The 25,239-nt window shown below is 39.9% G+C and overlaps 1 protein-coding gene across 2 annotated transcripts in view; it reads left to right on the top strand.

Moving 5' to 3' along the window:
- The first annotated feature begins 11,515 nt into the window (after window positions 1-11,515).
- Window positions 11,516-25,239, top strand: part of bcl11aa (BCL11 transcription factor A a) — a 49,728-nt gene continuing 36,004 nt past the window's right edge. The window contains exons 1-2 of one of the 2 annotated variants that reach the window (XM_077495590.1): window positions 11,516-11,907; window positions 14,815-15,264. In XM_077495590.1, coding sequence (XP_077351716.1) covers window positions 11,853-11,907; window positions 14,815-15,264 — 505 coding nt within the window. In that variant the 5' untranslated portion in view covers window positions 11,516-11,852. Of the gene's footprint in view, window positions 11,908-14,811; window positions 15,265-25,239 lie in introns of both variants that reach the window. The other variant, XM_077495589.1, reaches the window with a different exon arrangement.

Genomic DNA, 25,239 nt, shown 5'->3' with positions numbered 1-25,239 from the left:
ATTGCATGACTTCAATTCCCGATTAATCGCAAATTTTATAACTCTTCTAAATGTACAATAAAATATTTTTCTTAAGTTTTAATACTCGTGTTAACATGAAAATGAAAAAATATATATATTATACTAAGAAATATGGCTGCATATTTTAGTCATTTCAAAATTCACAAAACTGAGTTAAAATTAAAAAGATGTACTGTACTGGAAGAAACGAGTGTGATATTGATTTGTGTTGTTGAGGTCATTTTTCTGCCACTAGATGGCATAATTGCATTTGTAAGACATTGATGACAGCTCAGTGCATTTTCTTTTCATATTAACAACTATCTATCGAATCCTTTACATGAAGTAACTTGTGAAATTCTGCACATTTTTAAAATTGTAAAAAACAACTTGACCCCAGTCTCCACAAATATATGTGTTATTAAATGTATTACTGCTAAATTTTGGCGAGGGCGTGTCTGCTGCGTTGCAACTAGAATTCCCCCCAGTGCAGGCTTTCCAAGTAATGGGCGGTCACTTGCGTGTTAAAAAAAAAAAAATAGTGGCGTTAATGGAACTTTAAATTAACTCAAAATTAACACACTAATTTTGACATCCCTATATTATATTTATAACTAAATTAACGCAATGTTAAATATTTGTTTATAGTCTTGTAAATTGTTTTTCGACATTCACAGTCTGTGTCTTCATGGGGGCCGCCATTGTCAAGTGACAGATTGATGCAGGTCAGTGAAGTCGAGGTCTGTTTTCTTCTGACTTTGCGTGCCAGCACACATTTCATGGTCAGAGGTTGAAAAAGTCTGACTTTCCATCTTCCTCAAATGCAGCATTAGTCAGGTTTCCATTGGTTTTCTTCTAATTTAAATATAGTACAGTATAAATTGGGATGGTGAGAATTGTATTACGTAAAAACGGTATGGGAAAGCTATATTCATATATAAGAAGCCAGGGGTGCACACACATGAAGCAAGGGTTTTATCAAACAATATCACTTTTATTAACATTTTTATCACAAAACAGCTTTAGGCTTTAGCATTTTTCAAACAAAACCGTTTTCTGACCTGAAGGCTTTTCTGTGTACACCTAAAATTGTTTCTCAGGAGAGACCCTGCATTTCTAGATGGCCTGGCAACTCCAATTGGACAATAGTCTGTGTCCTCTTCATCTGAGAGTATCAGCAAAATGTCGTGCACTCACGACAACGTAACGGGATAACCTTTCACAGGTATTGTTTGGCTTTTTTTCTACAGATGTTTTGTATAGGTAAGGCATGTTCTGGTATTGGCAAAAAAAAGTCAACAATTAGCAAGTTATGATGTAATTTCAACATCAATGTATTGCCTTTGATCATAGGGATGTTGCCCCTACCAACATGGCCGCCACACAGCCATATCGCTCAGGTGGGCTGCTACAGCGCGTTGGCGTATCTTGTCTTCATATTTGATGATAACACACTCCTATCAGACAAACTTCATCGATGTGGAAAATAAATTCATAACAGCACATTTATTATGGGATATAAAAAGGATGATAATGCTTACATGTATGTTACTATAAAAATTATATCCACGGTGGTGAGACTGCTCGGTTTAGTCGTGTGGGTCAACACAAAATGTAAGTAAATGCAGACCTAACAGTCACAATCCGTGGGGGTAAGCTTTGAAATCCGTTGAAAGACCCCAATTGTGGGAAAGTGTGGTATGCCTACTAATACAAAAAAATAAAAATTCTATTACTTAAAAGTTAAAACCTCAAACAATTAGATACAAAGGCCATTTCAAATGCAAGGTAGCAAGGTTAACACTGAATGTGATTGGTTAATTGTGAACACAGCCACATCCCCACTTAAAAGCGAGTCTCATGCCCACTCGTGTAACCACAATTTCTCAGTTGTTTATTGCTTATCCTCTCAAAAAGAGTTCCATGATTTTCTCTCATCAGGTTGTACAGGTCAGAGGTGGACAAAATTTTGAAAATATTTATCTTGATCTCATTGTTTTATGTCACAAAAATGTGGCATTTCAGTAGTGTGTCGATGTTTTCACTGTCGATGCAAGTGACTGGTGAGACAAGTTTGACATTTTGAAACTCTTAAATGTCAATTTAATGCCCCTAAAGCAGCACAATTTGCATTTTTCTTTGGCAAAAATGTGCCTCTAAAGTTGTAGAAACTTTTTTTTTTACACTTGCAGTATTTCTAAAGATTGCCGTCAAGGGTCTAAAGGCAAAAAATAAAATAAAAAAAAATACAATTTATACAAGATAAGGACACCTCAATTGGTTAACATTCAAAGCAGTTAGTCAGTAGTGTCCCAATACTTTTAATTCCACAGATCATGTTAAAGCTGGTACATACTCAACAAGAACAGATACCACATAGATACCAAATAACAGATAGTAATTTTTTTCCTTTTCTCTCAGGCCTGGAAGAGAAAACTAATGTTGTTTTTGTAATTAATGCCTTTTTAATTTTCGAATTTTATGATTGGATTTTCTTGTTTATTTTTTATTTTTTTATTTTTTCAAGTGTGGCAACAGTAACCTTTCATAACGACAATTTCTTTGTCCCTTTTTTTTTGCCTTTTCCTTCTGTCAAATGCCAACAGACCAGTAAAATACTGTATTTAAGAGACTCATTTACCCAAACACAATTTTGATTTGAGTGTTCAGTTTACGGTTGACTCTTTGCATTTGGTTGTCACTTCATAAAAGTCAACTCTAAAAATAAAAATACCACCGTTTATATAATCAGTCATCACTGCGATTATAATTTGGAGCCTCTGCCGCGGTGTGATTACAAAGCCAGCAGGTCTTCACGGCAATTGATTGAAAGCAGGTGACTGGGTGCGTGGAAATGTAAACTGTATCTCCTAATGTGCAAAACAATAGCAACCATCACAGTGTCACTTTGGCATCCTAATCAAGTGATGATTCTCATAAACATCCAGATGCTGTATACCAGTAAAAACTGTTGATTTCATTAAGGACTTTGTATGCAACACAATGCTCACAGATGCATGCTTTTATTTTTTGTGTTGATAAGTGGACTTGTGCCGCTCCATTGTCCATGCTAGTCCTCGTTTTCGGTCACTGGGTCTGAGCTCATGATGGGCTGACACAAAGTGGAAAAGTGGGCTGTGGTCTGATGAGTCCACAGTTGGAATTGTTTTTGGAAATAAGGAAAAGGAACATCTGCAACATGGCACGGGTAAGTTGCACATTCAATTTTCTCCATGTCTTTCAACACGTGTGGCTTCATTGTAAAAGAGCGTGAGAACTAGAATCGTCTGCCAGCAGTCCAGACCTGTCGGCCATGGAAAACGTGTGGCGCATCATGAAACGCAAAGCACAGACTATTGAGTAAGTAAGTTGAACATCGAGCAGGAATGGGACATAATTTCACTCACAAATATTCCAGATGCTTATTGAGTGTCAATAAATGTAATCATGCTTCTGTTCCAGCATTTTTGAAAGGTGTTGCAGGCGTCAACTGCGTTTGGTTCAACTTACATTGGCAGTCATTTACAAATGTTTGTTTTCAAACATCTACTCGGGTAGTTTCTTCTTTTAACTTTTATGCGCAATCAGTATTTTAATCAGGCCTATTGAATATTATTTATTTATTTATTTATTTATTTATTTATTTAAACTAGGCACTCAAAAGCCACTTAAACAAAGGTTTTTGGGGTGCAAATAAATAACGGGGCACACATTAATCACACAATTGACTTGGGAAGTAAATATTAATATTTCCACAATATTACTGATAAATGGGTGGAAGTGTATGTCATTTAGGGGCAGTTTGGAGCCCTAAATTAAGTATTTTTTTTAAGTTCAATTTTCCTATATTAATGTTGGTCTCCGCATTTTGAGAGCTTGAGTATATTATTATTATTATTATTAGGGATGGGCGAGTACCGATACCAGGTATCGGTATCGGGGCGATACCAGCCTTTTTTCAAGTACTCGAGTACTCGTGACACAGACGAGTACAAGCGACCGATGGCAGACGGGGAAGACGTTAAGTGAGTCCACCTTGCCTGTAACTGACGCTAGCTTGCAGCAGTTTTTCACCAAAACTTCACCGGTTTGGAAATACTTCAAAATTGTGAATCTTAAACTAAAAGAGCATTTTTGTGTTTTAATTTGAGCGTTAAGACTATTGAAGAATGACTGTGCTGTTTTTTGGTAAAAATTAAAGGAAATATATTTGTTTAAAAATATTTTTTAGTGTTTTTTTTTTTATTTGTCAAAATGTACTACTGGTATCGGCAGTTGGAATCGGTATCGGTGAGTACTGAGGGTCTGAGTATCGGTATCGGTTTGGAAAAAAAGTGGCATTGAACATCCCTAATTATTATAATTGTTTATTTTTTGGGGATAGTGCATGATGTAAAAAGTTTGACAACCACCTTTGTAAAAGAAAAAAACCATAAAGGGTACAGCATACTGTATACTGAAGGATTGCTATTATTAAAATTAGAAACACGAGAACATTTGAAATTTCAGTTAGCATGCAGCAACGTAAAAGCCAGTACAGAGAAGCTCGAGTTCAAGATCTTCACCATCCATGTGAGTGTAGCGTGCATCATCGCCACCAGTTCTGTGGCATAGTAATCATCAGTGTCGTCGGGTGGAACAGCTTGATGCTTTTGAGATGACAGATTGTCTCACTCTGTCGCCCTCTGCCACTCTGGACCGCCATCCTCCAAAGCTGCATGCTGAAGAGACGCTGACAAGCTCTTTATTGCCACCTCGTGGCGTGATTTGTCAACAGTGTTTGATGACAGATGAATGTCCGCGTAAATTTTTATTTTTTTATTTTTATTTTTTTAAGAAATAAAAACCTTTGGAGATGAAAATGAAGGTGATGACAACATTTTTTTATAATTTTTTATTTTTTATTTTTTTTGGTGTAATGTGACGTGTGACGTGCGTATGAATGTTTGATTGAGTAACAAATGGGCAAAAGTCGGCCACTTATAAACCTGTTTACTTATCATGTATCATGTTGTAGCCTATACACACGAAGGTACCCCCCAAAAAAAGCGTTCATCGTCCTCTTTTTGTTTCATATTGGGGGGTATTCACTTAAAACTGAAACGCATCAAGTCGCATGCCACAAGTTACTTTAATCATTTATTTAAGCATATAAAAATAGCCATATATATATTTTTTTTGATAATGCCCGAATTATCATTGGAATACTCCACGTGTGGCATCCACCCCTGCCACATATTAAACATTTTCATGCATTTTTTTTTTTTTTTTTAATATGCAACCACTGCAACACATCCTTTAATAGTCAACCTATCTTTTGTTGAATGTTTTCGTGCCGATTCGTCCACTTTTGTGTTTTACACGCTCACATCGGTGTGAATGGGCCTGCTCGGAGTGACGTTATGCGTGCTGCAGTGCATCACATGATCGCTCAACATGTGAAATATTGTGTATAATAAGTATGTGGCTGATTTATTCTACAGTATATTAAACTTTCTTGGTTTATATTTTTCGTTTTACGTTGTTGAAAATTTTGATATATTAACTTGGAGAATATTTTCACATTTACATTGAGAAAATGCTGTGCAAGACATTCATGCATGCAGAAAATATTTACAATCGTGCACATGGTATCATATTTTGCTTTTAAATTTATAGTGGTTTAGTTTGGTGCGAAAAAAGGCTGCACGAGGTGTACTTTATTTGCAGGTGAGCAAATATGTGGATGATGAACTTTTTGGAGCATATTTCTCTCTAATTAAAACGAAGCGTTATTATCTTGCAAAAGACATTTTTTTTTATACAGGTCAACCGATGCATTATATTAGAACGAGTGTGTGTAGAAACAGATTGTGATCAAATTTGAGCATCTTTTTGCCTGAGATGAACAATAAAAGTTTCTGAAGCTCGCCAAACTTCAATTTTCCCTTCTATTCATTGTAAGACACATTATGATTATGAGTATGAGTAATTGACAATATAGCGCATGCACACTTTTCCTTTAAAAATAATAATATTAATAATAATAATAATAATACAATCCACCGTTTATCGTACGACTGTTGTTTTACGGCATGTGTAAACAAACATTAAGAGTGTAACCTATAATTGGTCAATTATGATAATAATAGGTCCTCTTGGTCTCCAGAGATGCGCTACATGAACACACAAGTCGGGGAGTCAGATGGCATTAGACGCAGCGACTTTGCCAGTAATGGAGGCTTTCTGGTTAAGAGGCAGACTGAAACAGAAGGGTGTCATGTCAGATTAGATTTGTTATTTCCCCCCTCGGTGTTAATGGTTTGAAAGGCCCCCTAGTTTGCTTCAGAGCCCATTAGAAAGTGGCGGCCGTGATACAGCCGTCATTACCGCGCTGTTCCCCCCGCACCGCCGCTTAATCTAATTAGATAGCCCGGCTCCTGCCTTTTGGGGAGGGGGGTCCTTCTATTGATATTCATTAAAAATACATGATTTATCACTAAGCTCTCTGAGGTATACGAACACGCGCAGCCGTTCCAAGGTAGAAACGTTGGACTGCTGCAGGATCATTCCGACGCAAATTCAATATTCGGAAACTGCGGAATGAATAATAATAATAATAATAATAATAATAATAATAATAATAATAATAATAATAATAATAATAATAATAATAATAATAATATTTTTCAATTAAAATAAAACATTTTTGATCTATGTGTATTTTGTCCGTGTATGCTATAAAGTTGATATCGGTGATTTCGTTGTGTTTATTTATTCATGCGGTCTATTTATTTTATTTTATTTCTTCTTTTTTTTTTCCTTTATAACGGTATACCGCTTTAACATTACTTGATTTTATTTTAGTCAAGGTTGCAATAAAAACATAACATACACTACAGTTTACCCAACATGCTGTGAACAACATTTTCCCAACATATAATACTTCATCAATCATATATTTTATCGTGAAATCAGATTCGCGTAGATGAGTTTCCTTCAGTAAAAATGTTCCTCTGTCAGCATTTAATTTGTTGTGTTGGACAACTATACAAGTTATAAAGTCATTCAAATACAATGTCATCACTTATAGTCACTCCATTCCAATATTGAACTGATCATTAGCGCCCTTGAGCTTGATGTCGGGTTGATGGTTCGGGCCGGAGCTGGTGCTCCGTTAGGGCCCTCTCTTACACTAGTGGGATGTGGCCACTAGAGGGAACTGTTTGCTGCTGTTAAAAGCCACCTCCAGTAATAGTAAAACCATGCGGTATATTCTTTAACAGTACAAGCCATCGTTGTTTTTTCAACAGTTGCAAGTCTTACTCAAATATAATTTTTTTAAATATATTTTTTAATAACGTGACCATTAAGATACATTCAATTAAATGCACCGTTTGCAAAGTGAGTTCAGTCGCTTGGTTTAATAACAAAAACAATAAAAAAATAAAATCAAATCAAAATGCTTTAAACTATATGCCCTCATATTATCCAAGCCGTATGACGTCATTTAAGCAGCAAACACTTTATAGATGTCTTTAGGTAGCTCCAGTCCTGGGCTCTATACTTGCAACACAAAGGTCCCAAGCGTGTCATTCCCCCTCGTCATTCATCTTCATAACAACCAGTTAGTGTAAAATTAACAACGACTTAACTAACGGCGGCCATAAATGTGCCCGTGCATTAGAGGCAGATGGATGGCGGTGATGGCGGCTGGCCTGGGACTTAATAGGGAGAGTTGGGTTGCTCCAGCTCTTTGCGGGTGATGTTGTGTGGCCCCGGATGCAAGATAACGAGACGCTCTTTCATCCCTTTTTGCGATCAAGTGAATTTCAATTCCGTCATTTAAAAAAAAAGAAAAAAGATGGAACGATAAATAGCATTCATTGCAACCTGTGTGGATGTCCTGAACTCAGATTGTGCGCTGAGAAGTATGTGCGTGCGTGCATGTACGTGTGATGTAGGAGGCGGGGGTCTGGTAATTTGGTCTATAGCTGCGTAATCCCGCCTGATTTCATCTAATACCACCGGGCAGACGCGGCGACGTGCGCGCACATCCCGCGACGTGATAATAGTTCGCTGTAAAATCCAGCCTGCCCCCGTTTTTGCAAATCTTTTAGGATGGCTGGAAATTGATGCTGCGCGCGTGTCCGTGCGTGCGCGTGAACATGAAATTCCACTGGCAAAGCGCAAGACTGGATGTGACAGGGATTTGAAGCTCTGCTTAGAAATTAAGACGACACCTGGGGGAGAAAAAAAAAGAGGGGAAAAAAAAAGTCTTTAACCCATTGCTTGAGGCTGATTTTTTGCATGTGCAGAATATTGGGGCACGATAAAATCACTAGTTGTAACTAATCATCTAAACGTAAACACTTGACTTGCGTGTTCGAAACCGAGTTCTATAAATTACAAGAGTATATTCACGATAAATCTGTTTTTAAAGCATCATCCAGCTCAGGTTTAGGGGGGAGATTTCAAAACAATATAGTCAGCGACCCGAGAGACCAAGGGGAGAGAAATGAAGGTGTAAAGAAGGGGGGGTGGATGGGGATGGTGTGTCTATGTGGAGCTGATTTATCTCAGGGGCCCCCTGGTCATTTCCATATATTGAAATGCGCCCCCAGTTACTCAATTTCCCCGGAGCTGTCGTGCGTGCAGAGGAAAGGCGCCCATGTGACCGTCATCGGTCTGATGCTCTGTTGTCTCTCCGCTCTTTTCACGTCGACCCCCCACCAACCCCATTCCCCCCCCACACACTCTTATTCTGGAAACCACAACCAACGTCACTCACACTCTTGAATTTTACGTGTTGATCTTCAGAATGAAAGTGCGTAAATCCCACAAAACATTGTTTTAGATTTGTAATTACTGCGTGCAAAATGTTTGATTTTTCCCCCTCTAAAAAAGTAAAATATCTTGCATTGAAATCAACATGCACACATGCGTTTTTGCACACGCCACAATTGTAAAGTCTGATTTATGACGAGCTTCCAATTTCCATATGGAGACAGCCCAGCGCGCTCTCCGTGCGCCCAATGTGGGCTCTCTGAGCAATGCCCAGCGTGTGATGGAGAGTACGAAAGTGGCAGATGAAGATGAAGATGGGAGGAAGAGAAGAGATTTGTTGCAAAACAGATGGAGCGGCTAGTGAGTTAGAGGTCAAGGTTAACGTGCGTTGGATTTGGGGAGTTGTAAATTGATTGAATTTAACGTGGGTTTAGGATTATAGGGGTCCCTGAAACTTGTTGGCCCCCTGGGCTTTAAAGGTTCGGATAAGGAGATTTCGGATGTATGTAAGGGCTTGCAGTCATTTGCATGAAAGTGTCATGAAGCCAGGGTTCACAACATGCAGGGAAATATGAATAGCACGTCTTGTTTACATTTGTAATGGGTTACAAGTTAAACATTTGTATCACATTTCTTAAGCCGCTTGACTGGGGCGGTGGCTTCGAAAATGGCGATATGCTCGGTGGGAAAACTACAACTACAGGTGAAAAAAAATTAAGGTTGAAATAAAATCAAGCCTTCTATATTCCAATTATAATTATAAAAAATAATATGAAAGAGTCTAAATGAGGCAAAACGGTAAAGAAAAGGAGAATTTTAATTTTTTTTAAAAAAATATCTAAGTGGACCTGATCCAAATAAACCTACACGTGCCCTTTCATTGGTTTTGTTTGCTTGTGTGAAGCAGCACTATATCAATTAATCACTTTTTATCCCCTCACTGATTAATGAGAGATCGATGAATAAAATGCAAACCGCAGTAAGATATGAACACTTTTTTTTTGGACCAAACGTGTGAAACCCGCGGCTATTCACGAGCACTTACAAACGGACGCACATGCACGCGCGTGCGCCGACCTGCCCCGTATCCTTACAAGCCATGCGAGCAAGTTGCAACTTGCAAAATATTTCACTCACTGGTCATGCATTTTCCCCCTTTTGACGTTGAACCTCCTCCGCCACTCCTCCGGCGACTCGCGCTCTCTCTCTCTTTTCTCTCTGTCTCTCTCCCATCACCCCCAGCCCCCCTCCTCCTCATCCTCCTGGCCTGCCTCCCCACACCACCGCCGCCCCCTCCGTATTAAGTGCGCGTCCTCTTCGGTCAGTGAGCGAATCTCCGGGCTGCATGTGGCACGAAGCGCCACTCCAAGCTCGCCGTTCGGCTCGCTCGCTCCTCGTGCCGTCTTCTTCCGCAGTCGCGATGAGCCACCACGTCCTCCTCCCGATCTCTCATCAGCGTCTTTCGTCGCTTTCCGAGCGTCTTTCCAACCTTTGTGTCTCCTCGCTTGGCCGCACCGGCTGCGCGCTGCACGCGTGCGACTTTGCCGATATAAAGCCTGTCGTCTTATATTACCAAACCCCCCTTTTATTACAAGAGTATTTACAATCTCTTCCCCCTCCTCTTCTTCTTCACTCTTCCTCCTCCTTCTCCTATACACCACCCCCACTATACCGACGAACCCTCCCCCGTTCCAGCTCGAACCTGAATCACATCTGAAAGTTATTATGGGCCAGCTCCACTCTTCTTCCTATACCAAGGTCAGCAGCTTGGGTTTCACCCCAGCCCCAAGTCATAACACACAGACAGGCTCTTGGACACTAGGTGAAAAGTGGCCGCTTAACTCACGTGTGCACTGGAATGGGCAAAAAAAAAAAAAAAAAAAAGTGAGCGATGGATGTGACCTAGACATGATGAAATATGGCAATAAAGTAATTTTTAAGAGGAAACTTTTTTTTTTTCCATTTGGTTGAGTTTTTCATCATTGAGTCACTGCTGTTGTGGATTTGGTGCAGGTGACAAGACCAATCTAATTATAATATTACAAAAATAAAGGGTAACATTCACAACGTGGTTATCAGCCGTGGATTTGGTTTGGGGATTTAACCACACGCCTCAATTGAAGTTTTCCAAGCGTTTTGTGCAAGTGGCCATGCACGCACAGGACGCAAGTCCACCATGACGCGAGTTGCGCGGTATTTTTTGTCTAGTATGTGTTGGAGTATCTCATTCTCGCCCCACTCGGCGGCTCCGCTTGCCCTGTTTCACGTCCACGTCCCTTTCTCTCTTTGCATATTGCTTTCATTATACAGCTCTCTCTCTCTCTCTCTCTCTCTCTCTCTCTCTCTCTCTCTCTCTCTCTCTCTCTCTCTCTCTCTCTCTCTCTCTCTCTCTCTCTCTAAGTGCGTCTTGTCCGGCCCCCCTGATCTCTGTGTCCATTGGTTTCCACCGGGTCTACTTCTCATGTGCGGCCCTCCCCCTCCTCCTCAGCCTCCTCCTCCACCTCCCCTCTCCGATGATCGTCCATTGGTGTTGTGATTTCGCGTCCCATCCGTCCCTCCTCCCACTCCCACTCCCACTCGGGTGCCTCGGCCCTGCCCATGTTTTTGTATGTCGGGTTGTCCGTCCACCGCCTGACGTTCAAGTTCGCCGGGAACGTCACGTCCGTGCACTTGAACCCCCAACCACGGGGGTGGGGGGGAGGGGAGGGGTGGGGTGGGGTGGGGGGGAGGGAGGGGTGTCGGCGGCGGAGGGGGGCTTTTGCCATTTTTTTTCCATCGCTCTCCCCTCTCTCCTCTCCTCTCTCTCCATCCTCATACACACACATACTCTCTCTCTTTTCTCCGCTCTTCTTTCTCAAAAAAGCCATGAAGGCGATCCCGCGATCCATCTTCGCCTCCGCGCCATCTTTGTATAATTTCTAATTAGTTTTTAGTTGTTTTTTTCCCCCCCTAAATTATTTTTGTTGTTGTTGTGTGTGGATGACGAAGGCGCCGGATGAAGACATTCTTCTGCCCCACCGGAGTCTCCAATGTGTAACCCCGGCTCTTCCCGATGTGATCCGCACTGAGCGCCGCCGCCAGCCACCATGTCTCGCCGCAAGCAAGGCAAACCTCAGCACTTAAGTAAACGGGATTTCTCGCGTAAGTACAAACCAGAAACGGGAAGATACATGTCCACGCATTTGGTCTCGTTCTGTTAAATCGGCAAGCGGGTGTTATTGGCGGGTGGGGGGGAGGTCAGCGGAACGTCAGCCGTGAGGACACCGGGAAGGACCGCTCGGACCCGCGGCCAACTGGACTCACAGCGCGGTCACCAAAGTGTGACAATTAGTTCGTAAGCGAGACCAAAATAAGTTTGTTTCCCTTGTTGCAAAACAGCAACGAGATCCAAAACAAGACATTTGTCCAATTGGCATCGTGCTCCGGTGCCCCCCACGATCTGCCGGTCAGTGGAGGCGCACACACGGCTCATGTGAGCGCGCTCTTACCAGCGCCTGGGGAGAAAATCCCCCTCGGAACGTCTCGTGTGCAAGTTTCACCTTCCCTCTCTCCTTCTATTTTTGGATTATTTTCTAAAAACAGAAAAAACAACTTGGAGTCGAAATGACCGGAAGCAGCAGGAACGCATCACCTCGTGTTTACAAACTGGCTCCGTCACAGCAACACCGCGCTTGGCGCAAGACAGCACACATCGATTTCCTTGACTCGCTTTTAAAATCCTAACGCCTCTTATGTAAATGTTTTGGTCTTCATCCTAAGTTGAGGAACTTTCTCGCTGAAACACACGCAACAGAGTTGTGTACAGCCCGGAGTTGCAAGACAGCAACAGGAACTGCTCGTCTTGTCCCGTTTCCATTTTTTTATTTTTTTATTTGAAGCTACACAAATATTAACATTTATGAGCAGTAGGTGTAAGACCCTCGTATTGACTATTTATGGTTGTTGTAAGATTTCTACACCGTTTTACATAAAAACGACCCATTACGCACGACGTATTGATCACTTAAACAGTCATTTGTCGTCTTTATTGCTCCTACATTGACACTGTAGTCAAATATATGAGGGAAAACCGAATACATTTGTTATTAAACTGCAGAAAGAATGGCCATGTCATGTTTCATATTGAATTTAATCCTCTCAGATTTAAAACGGTCATTAAATTGTAGTTAGAAAACAACAACAACAACAACAAACAACAACAATAACAAGATTTGTATACTTACACAAGAATGCTTGGTTATGTGTTGGTATGCTGTGGCCCGTGCAGTATTTTTTTTTTTTTGGGGGGGGTACATGCTGGGTGACAGTGACCATGACGAGAAACTGTCGCTAGGAGGCAGAGCACGATCAGAAAATCCAGCTCAGAGCTTGAGCTTGATCACTTTCGCTGCTACTGCTCTACATGCTCACTGCTACTATGTGTGGGCTATTGGGAGGGAATGGTGTGCGCGTGCGTGTGCGTGTGCGTGGTGGGGGGGCTGCTTGGGGTGCTGCAGGCACTATACATAAATATTCACTCACACATGCACACACTAAATTCCTCACATCATCAAACCCCCACACTTTGACCTTACACTTTTTTTTTTTTTTTTTAAGAATTCGAATTTTGCATCAATTTGTATACACATCAGATGCAAACAGCATGAAGGGGATTTATTCACAACATGAAGCATGACATTTCGCGATATAAATATTATAGATACATACAATTTTATGGTTTGCACGTTTATATCATCACCAAACCACTTTTTAAACTGTCCAAAACAAAACAAATGAAATAATACATGTACAGTAAACTGTCAATATTTTTGAAGCATGTTCTGCGTTTTTCTTGCGCTGTCTTGCAACTACAATAATCTTTTTTTTCCCCTCAAATAATTGCTCCTTTTTCCTCACTTCTCACACTGCTTTAAATGCAACAAAATGTTTCTACTAATATACCGACTCTAATTGAATCATTTTAATTGAATACTTTATAGATTTTTATCAACATTTCTGTCTTATTTTGACAGTGTGATGCCATCTATCCTCTTTTTTATTTTTTTTTTATTTTTTACTGCAGTTAGTAACAAGAGCAAGGCTGCACTGACCTCAAGTTAAATGAGTAGGGTGCAGGGGGTGGATGTAGGAGGGGGTTGTGGTAGTGTTGGAGAATTTATCATGTTATCTGCATGTCCCAGTTTGCACGCAGATGTGTGCAGGAGTGCAAGCGTTCAAATGAGAATTTGTGATAGGGGAGTGTAGTCCACATAACATAAAAAAAAAGAAAAAAAGACACACACACACACTGGCTTGCATTCCAACACACGCGCTCCCTTTTATCAGACAAAAATCTGTACCAATCACCCAGACGATGAAAATTAAAATCTATTTTTTGATCCTCAGTGGTTTTAAGTTCATTAAAATGTGAAATTGGGTGGCTGAGTAAAGAAGGTCAACGAGCATTATCGGGCGAGTCGCACTCCTCACCTTCGACTGGGAGATCTTTCAAAGAAGGACACTGAATTACGCTTTGCTCTGTTCGCGTGACTCTCCGCCACGGCGGGAGGGTGTGCAATTGACAAAAGCCTTCTTGAAAAAGTAGTCTGGAGTTAATCCGACATGGAAAGAGTGAGGAATGGCGTTGAATGGCTCATTTTGAGGATGAGTTGTTACATGTAAGACGTCTGTGACGTATGTACACTTTTTGTCCTGGGCCCTGCACACGTTGGACATGTTTGTTACACTTTTTATGTCTGCCGGTTACTGGAAAATGTTTTCAAACAAGGTTTGGAAAAGCAAAATGTTTATGTAAAAAAATATATATTTTCCTTGTCGTCAAAAAATGGTTGACATATTCTGTCCACTCCACATTATGTTGCATGCTAAGTACAGTTGTTTTGTTTGCTCACTCCTCAATTCACACAAATCACAAACATAATAATAAATAAGAAAAAAACTGGATAAATATGGCACTATGACTGATCTCCTAATTTAGTCCCTTTCACTCATTCTTCCTTCCTCCCACTCTTTCTCTTTCTCTCTGGCCGTTCTCTTTCTTCCCAGCAGCCGATCCCCTTTCCACGGCAGTCGTCTCATCCGAGGAGTTGTCGGAGCGCTGCTCGGAGCACTCGGAGGGCAGCAGCAGCCTCAACGGCCACCGCCCGGCCTCAACCTTAGGCCGGCTATCGCGAGCGGGTCACGACCCGCACCACTCGCCGGAACAGGACCTGCTGACCTGCGGCCAGTGCCAAGCCACGTTCCCCTTGGCGGACATCCTGCTCTTCATCGAGCACAAGCGGAAGCGATGCCACGGCCCCCCTTGTCTGACGGTGGGCCGGGGCCTGGACAAGCCCCCCTCCCCTTCCCCGGGCCTGGCCCTGACCCCGTCTCCCGCCTTGAGCTCCCTGCGCAGCCGGAGGCCCGTGGAAGTTGGCATCCAGGCCACGCTGGCGGACGACGACGACGACCGCTTCTCGTCGCCTCGTGGAATCTGCCCCAAACAGGAGCTCCTCCCAGGTAACTCCCATCATGCATTGTTTCGCGTGGGGGCTCGGGATATGAAAACAAGCTTTTGGAGCAGATGGTTTGTCCGTCCGTGAGGAAAATGGCGGGAAAAGGAAAATGGCGATTGTACTTGTGTGGACTTTGTTTCATGTTTCGTAGCATGATATGACACAAGCCTGCAAGTGTTCCAGAGGTCTTCAGTGTAGTCAAAAGACAAGTTAAGACAAGCCTTGGACTTTTGCTTTTCTACAGATAAGAAGTAGGAATGACACCTGGAACAATCCACTTCTATACTTATGGTGGCCTTTGTTGAAAAATCCAGACTCTCTTGGTCAGTTTGTTGAGCACGCACACGCGCTTTGTGACTCGGACTTAAATTCTTAGCACTAAGTGCAGCCTCTTCCTGAGTTTGGTCTCGCAGAATGTGTGTTCTTTTTTAATGCGTGTGTGCTTGCGTCTCTCATGTGGCCCGAGCAGATGTGTCCGCTCGCTGCGGTTTCCCCTCGTTTCATTGCCACATCGAGCCCGACTAAATGCGGCCCAGCTCTGCACCCTGCGCTCGTACTTCAAACGTCTTTTCTTTTGCAGCCATGTGCTTGGTAGGTAAACGATGAGATTCGTCCTCACGCTCATCTTCTCCCTCGCCAAGCAATCAAATAGCAGGCATGCGTCGAGAGGGAAAAGCCAGCATCAGTTAAGCTCTGAAAAGGAAAGTCATTTATATAAAGCATCTTAACACCACTAATTATTTGTTGCGCTGCCATCTTTTCCTCCCCATGCATTTTAATTAGCAGTCGTTTTTTTAGTGGCCGCCTGTCTGTACCAAATTAGCCAGTGCAGAAAGAGAAAGAGTCAAACGGGGATGTAGATGAAATCGAGCAGTGGAGAGACACAATACAAACAAACACGTTATCATTTTGTTTCTTGAGTGCATCTAAAGTGCTCCACTTTGTTTCCCATTTGTGCGGAAATCAAGTCATTGTTGTGCACGACCTTTGCCCTGCACTCAAAAGTGTTGAAGATTATTGACACATAAACATGCATTTGACCTTTTTTTTGCGGATAGACAAATCTATGTCAGTGCGAGAGAGGGTGTGTCTTCTTTTTTTTTTTTTTTCCAGGCAAACCTGCTTGTCTAAGCAGAGACTATATTTCAACACACACATGCACAGTCGCACACACAGTTACCAGCTCAACTGGGTTATTAGAGCGATTTACATCATAATGCGGGCGCCTGGTTGCTTCAATAGCGTTGTGTGTGGGAACGTCTTGGTATGAACAGCTGTACACTCAGACCGGTGGAGAAAACAGGACGTCTGTGCTATATGTCATGTCCGAGTTTCAACTGCACAACGCCATAGAAAATACTCTGATTTTTATTTTTTTTCACTCCAGCTTTTTGTTAGGAAAAAAAAGAACACATCTACTCTGATAATAAAAGCCAGTATTCCCCTTCCTGCCCCGTTGCTTTCATCCTAATTGACCCCAAACTGTCATGGCAAAGTAAATATGTCAGAAAAAAATCCTAGCGGAGCTTCAGCCTTGATTATATCTGCCCAGCATTCCTAATGACAAAACAACGACCGGAGCGGACACTTAGCGTGTTTCTTATTTATTAATGCTGACTTGTTGTGTTCTGGCGACATCTCGAATTATATATTTGATTTTTCCTAACAGTAAATCAAGACAGTCACAGGGTTACAAATTAACTGCGCTTTTGTGAAAACTCACACAGATGTATCTTCTTTCAAATTAGCCCCAGTGGTGTGTTTTTAAAACTTAGCAGTCACGTTACAGAGTATGCTAGGTGTTTAATCACTGTTACCAGTGAAGCATGGTCCAAATAGCATCTGTGATGATTTATTGGAATAACAGCTTAACCTGGATGGAACTCATGCATTTTTTTTTTTTTTTTGTGTGTGTGTGTACCGATGATGTGATGACTGTGGAGCGGCTTGTTGTGAAATGTGTATCTGTGGTCAGGGTGCGACAATGATGCTGCAACGTTCCGAGGAGCACAAAGCTCCGGACTCGTGCTTGGCCGCCGCTATTTGCATATCAAAGAGATGCGGCTGTGGAGATGATGCATTACCTGCGTGTGTGTTAGAGGATTGTATAAGCAAATCAGCGACGCAAAAAAAACAGCATACCTCCCCACCACTCACACACACACACACAAGATGTGCTCTCTCTTGCCCATTTATTCTATTAATCCCTGACTGAGATGAAAATTGTGATATAATCCCCGAGGCAGTTCATTCAAAAAAAGCATTGCTAATGTCTCAAAAGAGAGTGCTTTACATGCGTGTGTGTCAATGACCACATCTCTCATCTCATCTCTGCATGGTTTTGATGAATTTTTAGCAGTCTCGGTTTGTAATGCGCTATTTTGTTTTAGGAAATATCATTTGGAGTCCATTTGTCATAACAAGTTAGAGAATGAGAACAAAAAATCCTCAGTTAATGAGCTGCAATTGAGCCAGAAGAAACAACTGTTCATCCTATTGACCAATCGGCTGATAAACTGTGCCACCCTATCAATATTAGCTCATTAGCACGGCCATTATTCCTCCTTGCGCAGATGAACCCTAAAATGTATGGAGACCCACTTCAAAGTCTTTATGAGAGCCATTAGCCTGCCTACTGGTGATATTCCCATTTGAAGGCAGCTAACATGATGATTGTTGTATATGATTTATTGTTTAGTAATTATCTCATCATCGCTGCTAATGCAACTTACCTCAATACATATTAGTTCATCTCCAAGGTCCATTTATTTTCTTGCATGGTGTCAGATCCATTTCTCGGCCTCATTCCTCTCTTTCTGTCTCTCCCTCTCTTTGGCTCTCCTGATTTTTGTTTTTTGTTTTTAATTTCCAACCATTACATTTTCTCTTTTCTCTTCCTTGCAACACGTAACGGTTAATGCAAATCCAAGACTGCAGAGTGTAACTGAAGCACTTTGGATGTGTTTAGCGTGCGTCTCTCACGCTACAGCGAGCCTACAAAGAGATTTCACACACAGGCTGCCATCACTAATCTATTGATAGCCCCTCTTTCGTCCTTTTCCAACACAAGATTTATTAGTGGACTCAAGTGCAGCCTTTTTGAACTTTGCTTCCTGGGATTGGAATGCGCTTACAAAATGTAAATATCTTTCTGGAGGCATAGAAGAGCAGCAGTGGGACAACACAAGGCAACCTGATTGGCAGCATAGTGAATAATTTGCTGGTGGGGACAACAAATTGTATTGTGGTTTATATTCAGTGGTTATTTCCAATCTTGTTATTCTACAAATGTGTTGGTTAGGGATAGAAATTGGTGTCTGTGTAACCTATCATACAATGTATTACTATATTTTGCCATTAATTCAGAGATGTTGTGGCCATCGATGTGAAGAAAAGCACCTACAAGCAAAAATGCGAAATCCTTTATTTCATAATACTTAAAAAGAAAATACAATTTCAAATCAGTATGTACTTACAAACCCATCACATATGTCTTTTAGTTCATAGCTACAAAGTCATCACTTAATATTGCATTTTTGAAAAATATTTAAGTGGGCGTATCCCTTCACAATATGCAGAAGCTGCCAGGTAGACACATGCCTAATATTTATTCATCCCTAAGCTACGACATGCAGTACTTTATTCACCCAAATAAAATGGACATATTGTAAAATCATGTGAATAATAAATTTTACATGTCTTGCAAAAACAAAAAAACAAAAAAAAAAACAAAACAAAAAAATCCCAACTCGAGGGGGGTGTATTTTTTCACAATGTTTTGAACAATATTTAGGCAGTACCTGGGAGTTGCAAAAAAAAAAAAAAAAAAAAAAAAAAAAAAAAAAAATCACCGATTTGTGGCACATTTCATGCACAATGTTATTAAACGTACATTTACAAACTGTTACAGAGTTAAAGAAATTTAAAAGCAAATAATTTAATAAATGGCATACTAATATTACTAAAAAACCATACAGCTCAATAACAATTTTCATAAACATGATTTTAAAAACCCTTAGAAATACCTTAAGCATAGTTTGGGAAACGAGCATACGTTTTAACCTGGATTTAAAAGCATTTACTCTTTATTGGCAGGATTTGAATCTTTATTAATTCATATTATTCACTCTGATAACAAAGGATACCAGAAAAAAATGGGGTACCATATTATATACAGTCAGAAAGTGTTTTAATGATGATTTCAGGTTATTCACTAGAAGTAAAATGGCGTTTACACAAAACTCATGTCAGTTTTGTCTTTATATTCTACAACAAATTCAGCGTAATTCCGAGTTTAATGGGAAATTTAGCCACTTGATTTTGATCTGCATACATCAGTCAGAATTAAACCTCTCTTTTTCATTTTATTAAATAAAGCGCAGTGCCTGTTTGAAATTACACACAAAACATACTTGCTGAAGTGGACATGACATAAAAGGTGAAAGCCATTTCCACTTAATTCTTGTGATGTGACGAGCTGGCCTATTTATACATCTTCGCTATATCCTAGTGAAGCATTCTGCAAACCTTTTTGGTCCACAGAGCAGTTTCATGTAAAGCAATATTTAACAAGAAATCAAAAGAAATGATTCAAAATACAGCTCGTTATTACGTCATACTGAATGTAGTCATTAAAATTAGTGGGAACACTGCACTTGTTTCCTTTCAACCAGTTGGGTTCATCTTGGGGTAAAGACACAATGACACCCGAAACATGTTACATATGCTATCATTTTACTTTGATTACTATTATTTCAGAAATCTCATTTCACATAGACAGGATGGTGGAAATAGAAGCTAGGTATGTGCTGTGTTTTATTTTATTTTTTTGAAGGCTTCATTGCCTCATTTGTGAGTGGGAATCTCTTGGAGCCATTAACCCGTCTGTCACATGGAACTGCTGATATTGCCTCTTAAATTCAGCTGTATTTTTCTTGGAAGTTGTTGATTTTTCTTCTTTTGTCTCTTAACATCTTTTGTCTCTCTGACCTTTTCCACTTGCCTCGTCAAAGACATTTTGATTACTATTTTTTTTTTTTTTTACTATAGCTTGTGGGCTTATCCAAACTCCTTCCATACTCTGACGATAAATAAAACATTTTTTGTTCAGTCTCGCTCTGTGACCAAATTTCACATGGACTGGCACCAGTCCACGACCCAGTGATTGGTGACTACTGGTCTTATATATTAGTGTATTTGTAATGTATAGTACAGTACAGGGGATCAGCAACCTTTATTGTCAAAAGAGCCATTTTAAGACAAATAAATAACGGAAAATCTGTCTGGAGCCGCAAAGCATTTGAGGATTGTGATGAAGGAAACATTGTGTTAGTAAGGGCCCAAAGGTTAATTAGAGCTGCACCACAACACGAAAATAAGAGAAACAGTATCCAATATGTAGACATTCATTGTCTTCTATCTTTAATCTTCTGTTGTTTTTTAATGCTTTTTTTGTGTGTAATTTTTCAGAATGTTTTTCATACATTTTACAGTTCTATCAAATTTCGAACATTTTTGGCAATTTTATGGACATATGGTAATTTTTTTTGCCACTCTTCTTCCTTTTTGGACATTTTATGTTTTTTTTTAAACATTTTTTTCTGCCTTTTTTCCTATCAATTTTCTGAGATTTTTGGCAGTTTTGTGGGCATTTTATGTAATTTTCCATCTTCTTTTGTTTTTGGACATTGTATAGTTACCTTTTGAACACTTTCTTTTTTGCCTTTTTTTATTCGACTCCCAGACATTTCTGGCACTTTCATCAACATATTATGGTAATTTTCTGCTTTTCATCTTCCTTTTTGGGTATATATAGTTTTATTTATTTTTTTATTTTCTTTTTTTAAACTTTTATTTCATCCATCTTTTTCTGTCAACTTAAAAATGTGGACTCTTAACTTTTTTTTTTTTTACATTGAATTATTTTTTTTTCCATCTAAATTATTAATTAATTTAAGAAGACTTTATCTTAAAAAAAAAGGAAAAATAAGTATGTAAAAAAAAATAAAAATCTATGTTTTTTTTTTTTTTTTTTTTTTTCCACAGGAGATCACAGAGCTGCAGGTTATAGACAACTGGTTATAATGTTGAGTGCATTGACTGACAGACATCAAATTGCGCACATTCCTTGATTGACAACTGATCCACAGATGGAGACTGGTTGATAGAACACGCCAGTTAACCCAAAACAAACTAAAAAACAAAACAAACAAAAAAACAAGCAATTTCAAACGATTTCCTTGTTTGTAGAATCACGTGGCGTCCCTGACATGTGCGACTACTCTAGTGTAGTACTCTGCACGCTCACTGATGGTGGAGGATTGTTTATTGATCTGATTCTTTTGTGTTTATCTAAGCAATTCAGCGTCCACGCTACATTTACTCCTTGGTAGCATGAGGGAAAAGCTTCTGCTTTTGGCTCACTTGCTGCTCACCGGGTGTGTTTATTCTTGTTCGTTTGCACGCGCACGCGCGCACACGCACGCATACGCCGTTGAAACTGCGCAGGGATTGTACATGTTACTCTCTTATTCATAAACCTGTTTATATGCTGCAACGTTTATTTATATATGCCACCGGATTACAGACCTATTCTAAACACACATGCACAAATATTTACTGTGTCAATGGCTCCTTTTGTGTGCTTATTAAGACCTTTAAAGTCTGCATACTGTACAGACTTCTACCTTTCATGCAACCGGTGCAATGTCCTACAAAAGAGGTACCGGAGCTCTCCAGTGCTGGTCCCAAGCCTGGAAAGTGTGTGTGGGGCTTGGCAAAATGAATGCAGGGGATTCGGCGGTCGTTTGTGTGTAAGGCGTCACGAGATGCTTACATCTGTGTGTGAGTGGGTCTAATCTTTTATGTTGGCATTGTGAGTGTGTCTGTTTGTCTCACTCTCCCACCACCTTCTCCACTTGACATCCTTCTCTTCAGTCAATGAAAAGGGTTTGATTGCCATACAAAATGGGATGCAAGCAGGGTAACATATGTAATTTGTACAATCTACGGCTGTTATGAGATGTCCTTTAACTGCTCACTGAATGAAACTCAAGAGCTGCGGATGGCGATAATTCAAAGCAATGCTAACGGATTCTACTTGTAGAATCCTGTAAATGCATCAAATTCAGTTAACGTTTGAAGGAGTTCAGTTCTGGTTCATTTCTTCCAGATGAGGCTCGGAACATCAGAGTGCAGAGGGAACTCAGCCACCAATACAAACTATATTGGGACCAAACAAGTTGTTAATGCAATAAAAATAGATCCATCCTTCGTCTACAACATCTTGTCCTCATCAGATGGGTGAGAGGCAGGATATGCCCTGGACTGGTCACCAGTCATCCGCTAAGACAAACAACTATTCACAATCACACCTATGGAAAATTTAGCATCCATAATTACCTTCAGAAACACGTTTGTGGAATGTGGGAGAAAGAAAACCCACGCAAGCATGTTGAGAACATGCACATTTGGTGAGGAAGACGTTGCTAACTACTAGCCTGCAGTTCTTCCCAAAATGATTACATTTTATTACATGTTGTGATAACAGCATCAAAAATAATTCTTAAATTCTATTTTTTTTTTAGACATTTGCACAAGTTAAATATAAACCTAAAAAAAAAAAAAAAAAACTGCCATGAAGCTATGCATATTAAAATAAAACAAGAATTTGAACATACAAAACTGCTAAAATAATCAAATAATACTTCTGGATCATCATATAAAATCATCTGGGTCCTTCTCTCTCTCTCTTTCTCTCTCTCTCTCTCTCTCTCTCTCTCTCTCAAATTAATAACTTGCATTCTGACCTCGTTTGTACAAATAATACTTCTCATACCTTGCTTATTTACTGTACAAACGATTTAAGCAGGAATGTATAAATTAATTGCAATTTGTTAGTTCCATTACAAGTAAAAAAAAAAAAAAAAAAAAAAAAACACTGCCATGAAGCTATGCAGATTAAAATAAACGAGAATTTGAACATACAAAACTGCTAAAATAATCAAATAATACTTCTGGATCATCATATAAAATCATCTGGGTCCTTCTCTCTCTCTCTCTCTCTCTCTCTCTCTCTCTCTCTCTCTCTCTCTCTCTCTCTCACACTCTCTCGAATTAATAACTTGCATACAAACGAATTAAGCAGGAATGTATGAATTAATTGCAATTTGTTAGTTCCATCACAAGTAAAAAAAAATAAATAAAAAACTATACGTGAAGGGTTCTCATCCTACTTACATTTGATTTTTTTTAAAATCAGTTTTCCTAATGTACAACTGGCACATTGTCAGAAAAATGGCAACAAATAGTCATAGGAATGTTAAAAAACACACACACAAACATGTATGCATAAGGGACCCCCAAACACACACGCACGCACGCATGCACGCACCCCCACACGCAAACCGCCACCAGCAGCAACGCTGACTTTTCCAGATAATTTGTGGACGCTCATTTGAATTTTAAGCGCTACTTTAATCTTCAAAGCTCAAATAGCTTTATGAATATGCATGCAGTGGGCAGACTTTAGTTCATTACCTAGTTGTAAATTCTAATGACCATTAGTTCCTCACAGTAATTGCCAATTGTTTTGCATTTTTGATTGGCCTATTACCATGCACATTCGCGGTGCACATCCGCCACGCTTGTCAGAGCCCGCATGTCAGGGGGTGTTTTCATGCTTGTGTATGTGTGCCGCGCGTGCGTTTTCACATTTGTGCCGTGGGTAATTGTGTGCGCGCGTGATAGATGGCTGTTTTTGTTGTTTTGATTTTTGGCGAATATAAATGAAAGTTGCATTATTCTTAATTGTGAAGATTTACAGCCTAGCCAGATATTGGACATATTTAATTTACATGATGTCTTGCCTGTTTCCTCATTACAGTGCTTGTCCTATACACGCACACACAAAATATAGTCAACAAACCATCTGGCGATGTTCTATATGGGTCAGCTGACATGGTAAAATGATTTCTCAATGCCCATCTCTCTTTTCAATTTGAGCATCAACTCTCTTTTTTACGTGGTAAAAAAAGAAACATGAAAGGGATACTTTACTTATTTAGCCATTTTTGGTAGTCAAACATTAATATTTTACCTATAATAAATTTGATATTTTCATTATTTGTCATGTACAATTAGTACCTTTAAAAACATATTTTGCAACTTGCTGTCGACCGAAAATGACATCACAAGGGCTCAGGTAACCAATCACAGCTCAGCTTGTGAATGTCACATGACCAAACCTAGAAAACAGGTGAGCTGTGAGCCCTTGTGACGTCATTTTCAGTCAACAGCTATGTGAAAAGTAATGAAAGTATCAAATTAATTATCAACAAAATATTAACTTTTTATTGCGGTAATGGGCTAAATAAGTGAAGTATCCCTTTAATGGAGCTCTCCTTTGCGCCTCCTCAGCAACATATTTAGAATCAATTTGGCCAAAGGTGGTTGACTTTGCACTTGCAGTTTCACTCCCTATAAACAACAGTAAAGGCGCCGCTAATGAGAATAGGTAAAAGAAAAGAAAATAATGGCTTTCTTTCCTGTGCATGAACGCGATAAAATGCTCGTAAGCACTTAGTGTATGTACAACATGGCTGGAAACACAAGACTGTGGGTGCACTTGATGATGAAAAATGCTTTTTGCGGTGGAAAAAGCTCTTTGTGAAGAAAGACAAAACCCAAAAAGTCAATAAATTGATTGTCATTGAATAATGAGGATGCAAAATTCAGATGATGAGAACAAAGATGGGCAACAAGCACTAATCTTGAGATTTTCTTCTACTATTCCCTTTGTTGCTTCATTTTTTATTTTTTTTTAAACACTTATTTAGCCCTACTTTCCACTTACACGCATCCTCCTCTTCCGTCCTCCTCCCAGTTTGTGTACAAATGCTGTTAGGGGAAATCTGTGAAAGTACACGCCGATGAAAAGGAATTCTTAATTGCTCAGAAATGAGCAACGTGATGGACGAAG

The sequence above is a fragment of the Festucalex cinctus genome, chromosome 14 (assembly GCF_051991245.1).
Source record: "Festucalex cinctus isolate MCC-2025b chromosome 14, RoL_Fcin_1.0, whole genome shotgun sequence".
Taxonomy (NCBI): domain Eukaryota; kingdom Metazoa; phylum Chordata; class Actinopteri; order Syngnathiformes; family Syngnathidae; genus Festucalex; species Festucalex cinctus.
Note: the sequence above shows the minus strand (reverse complement) of the source record. Positions and strands in the feature narration are given on the sequence as shown.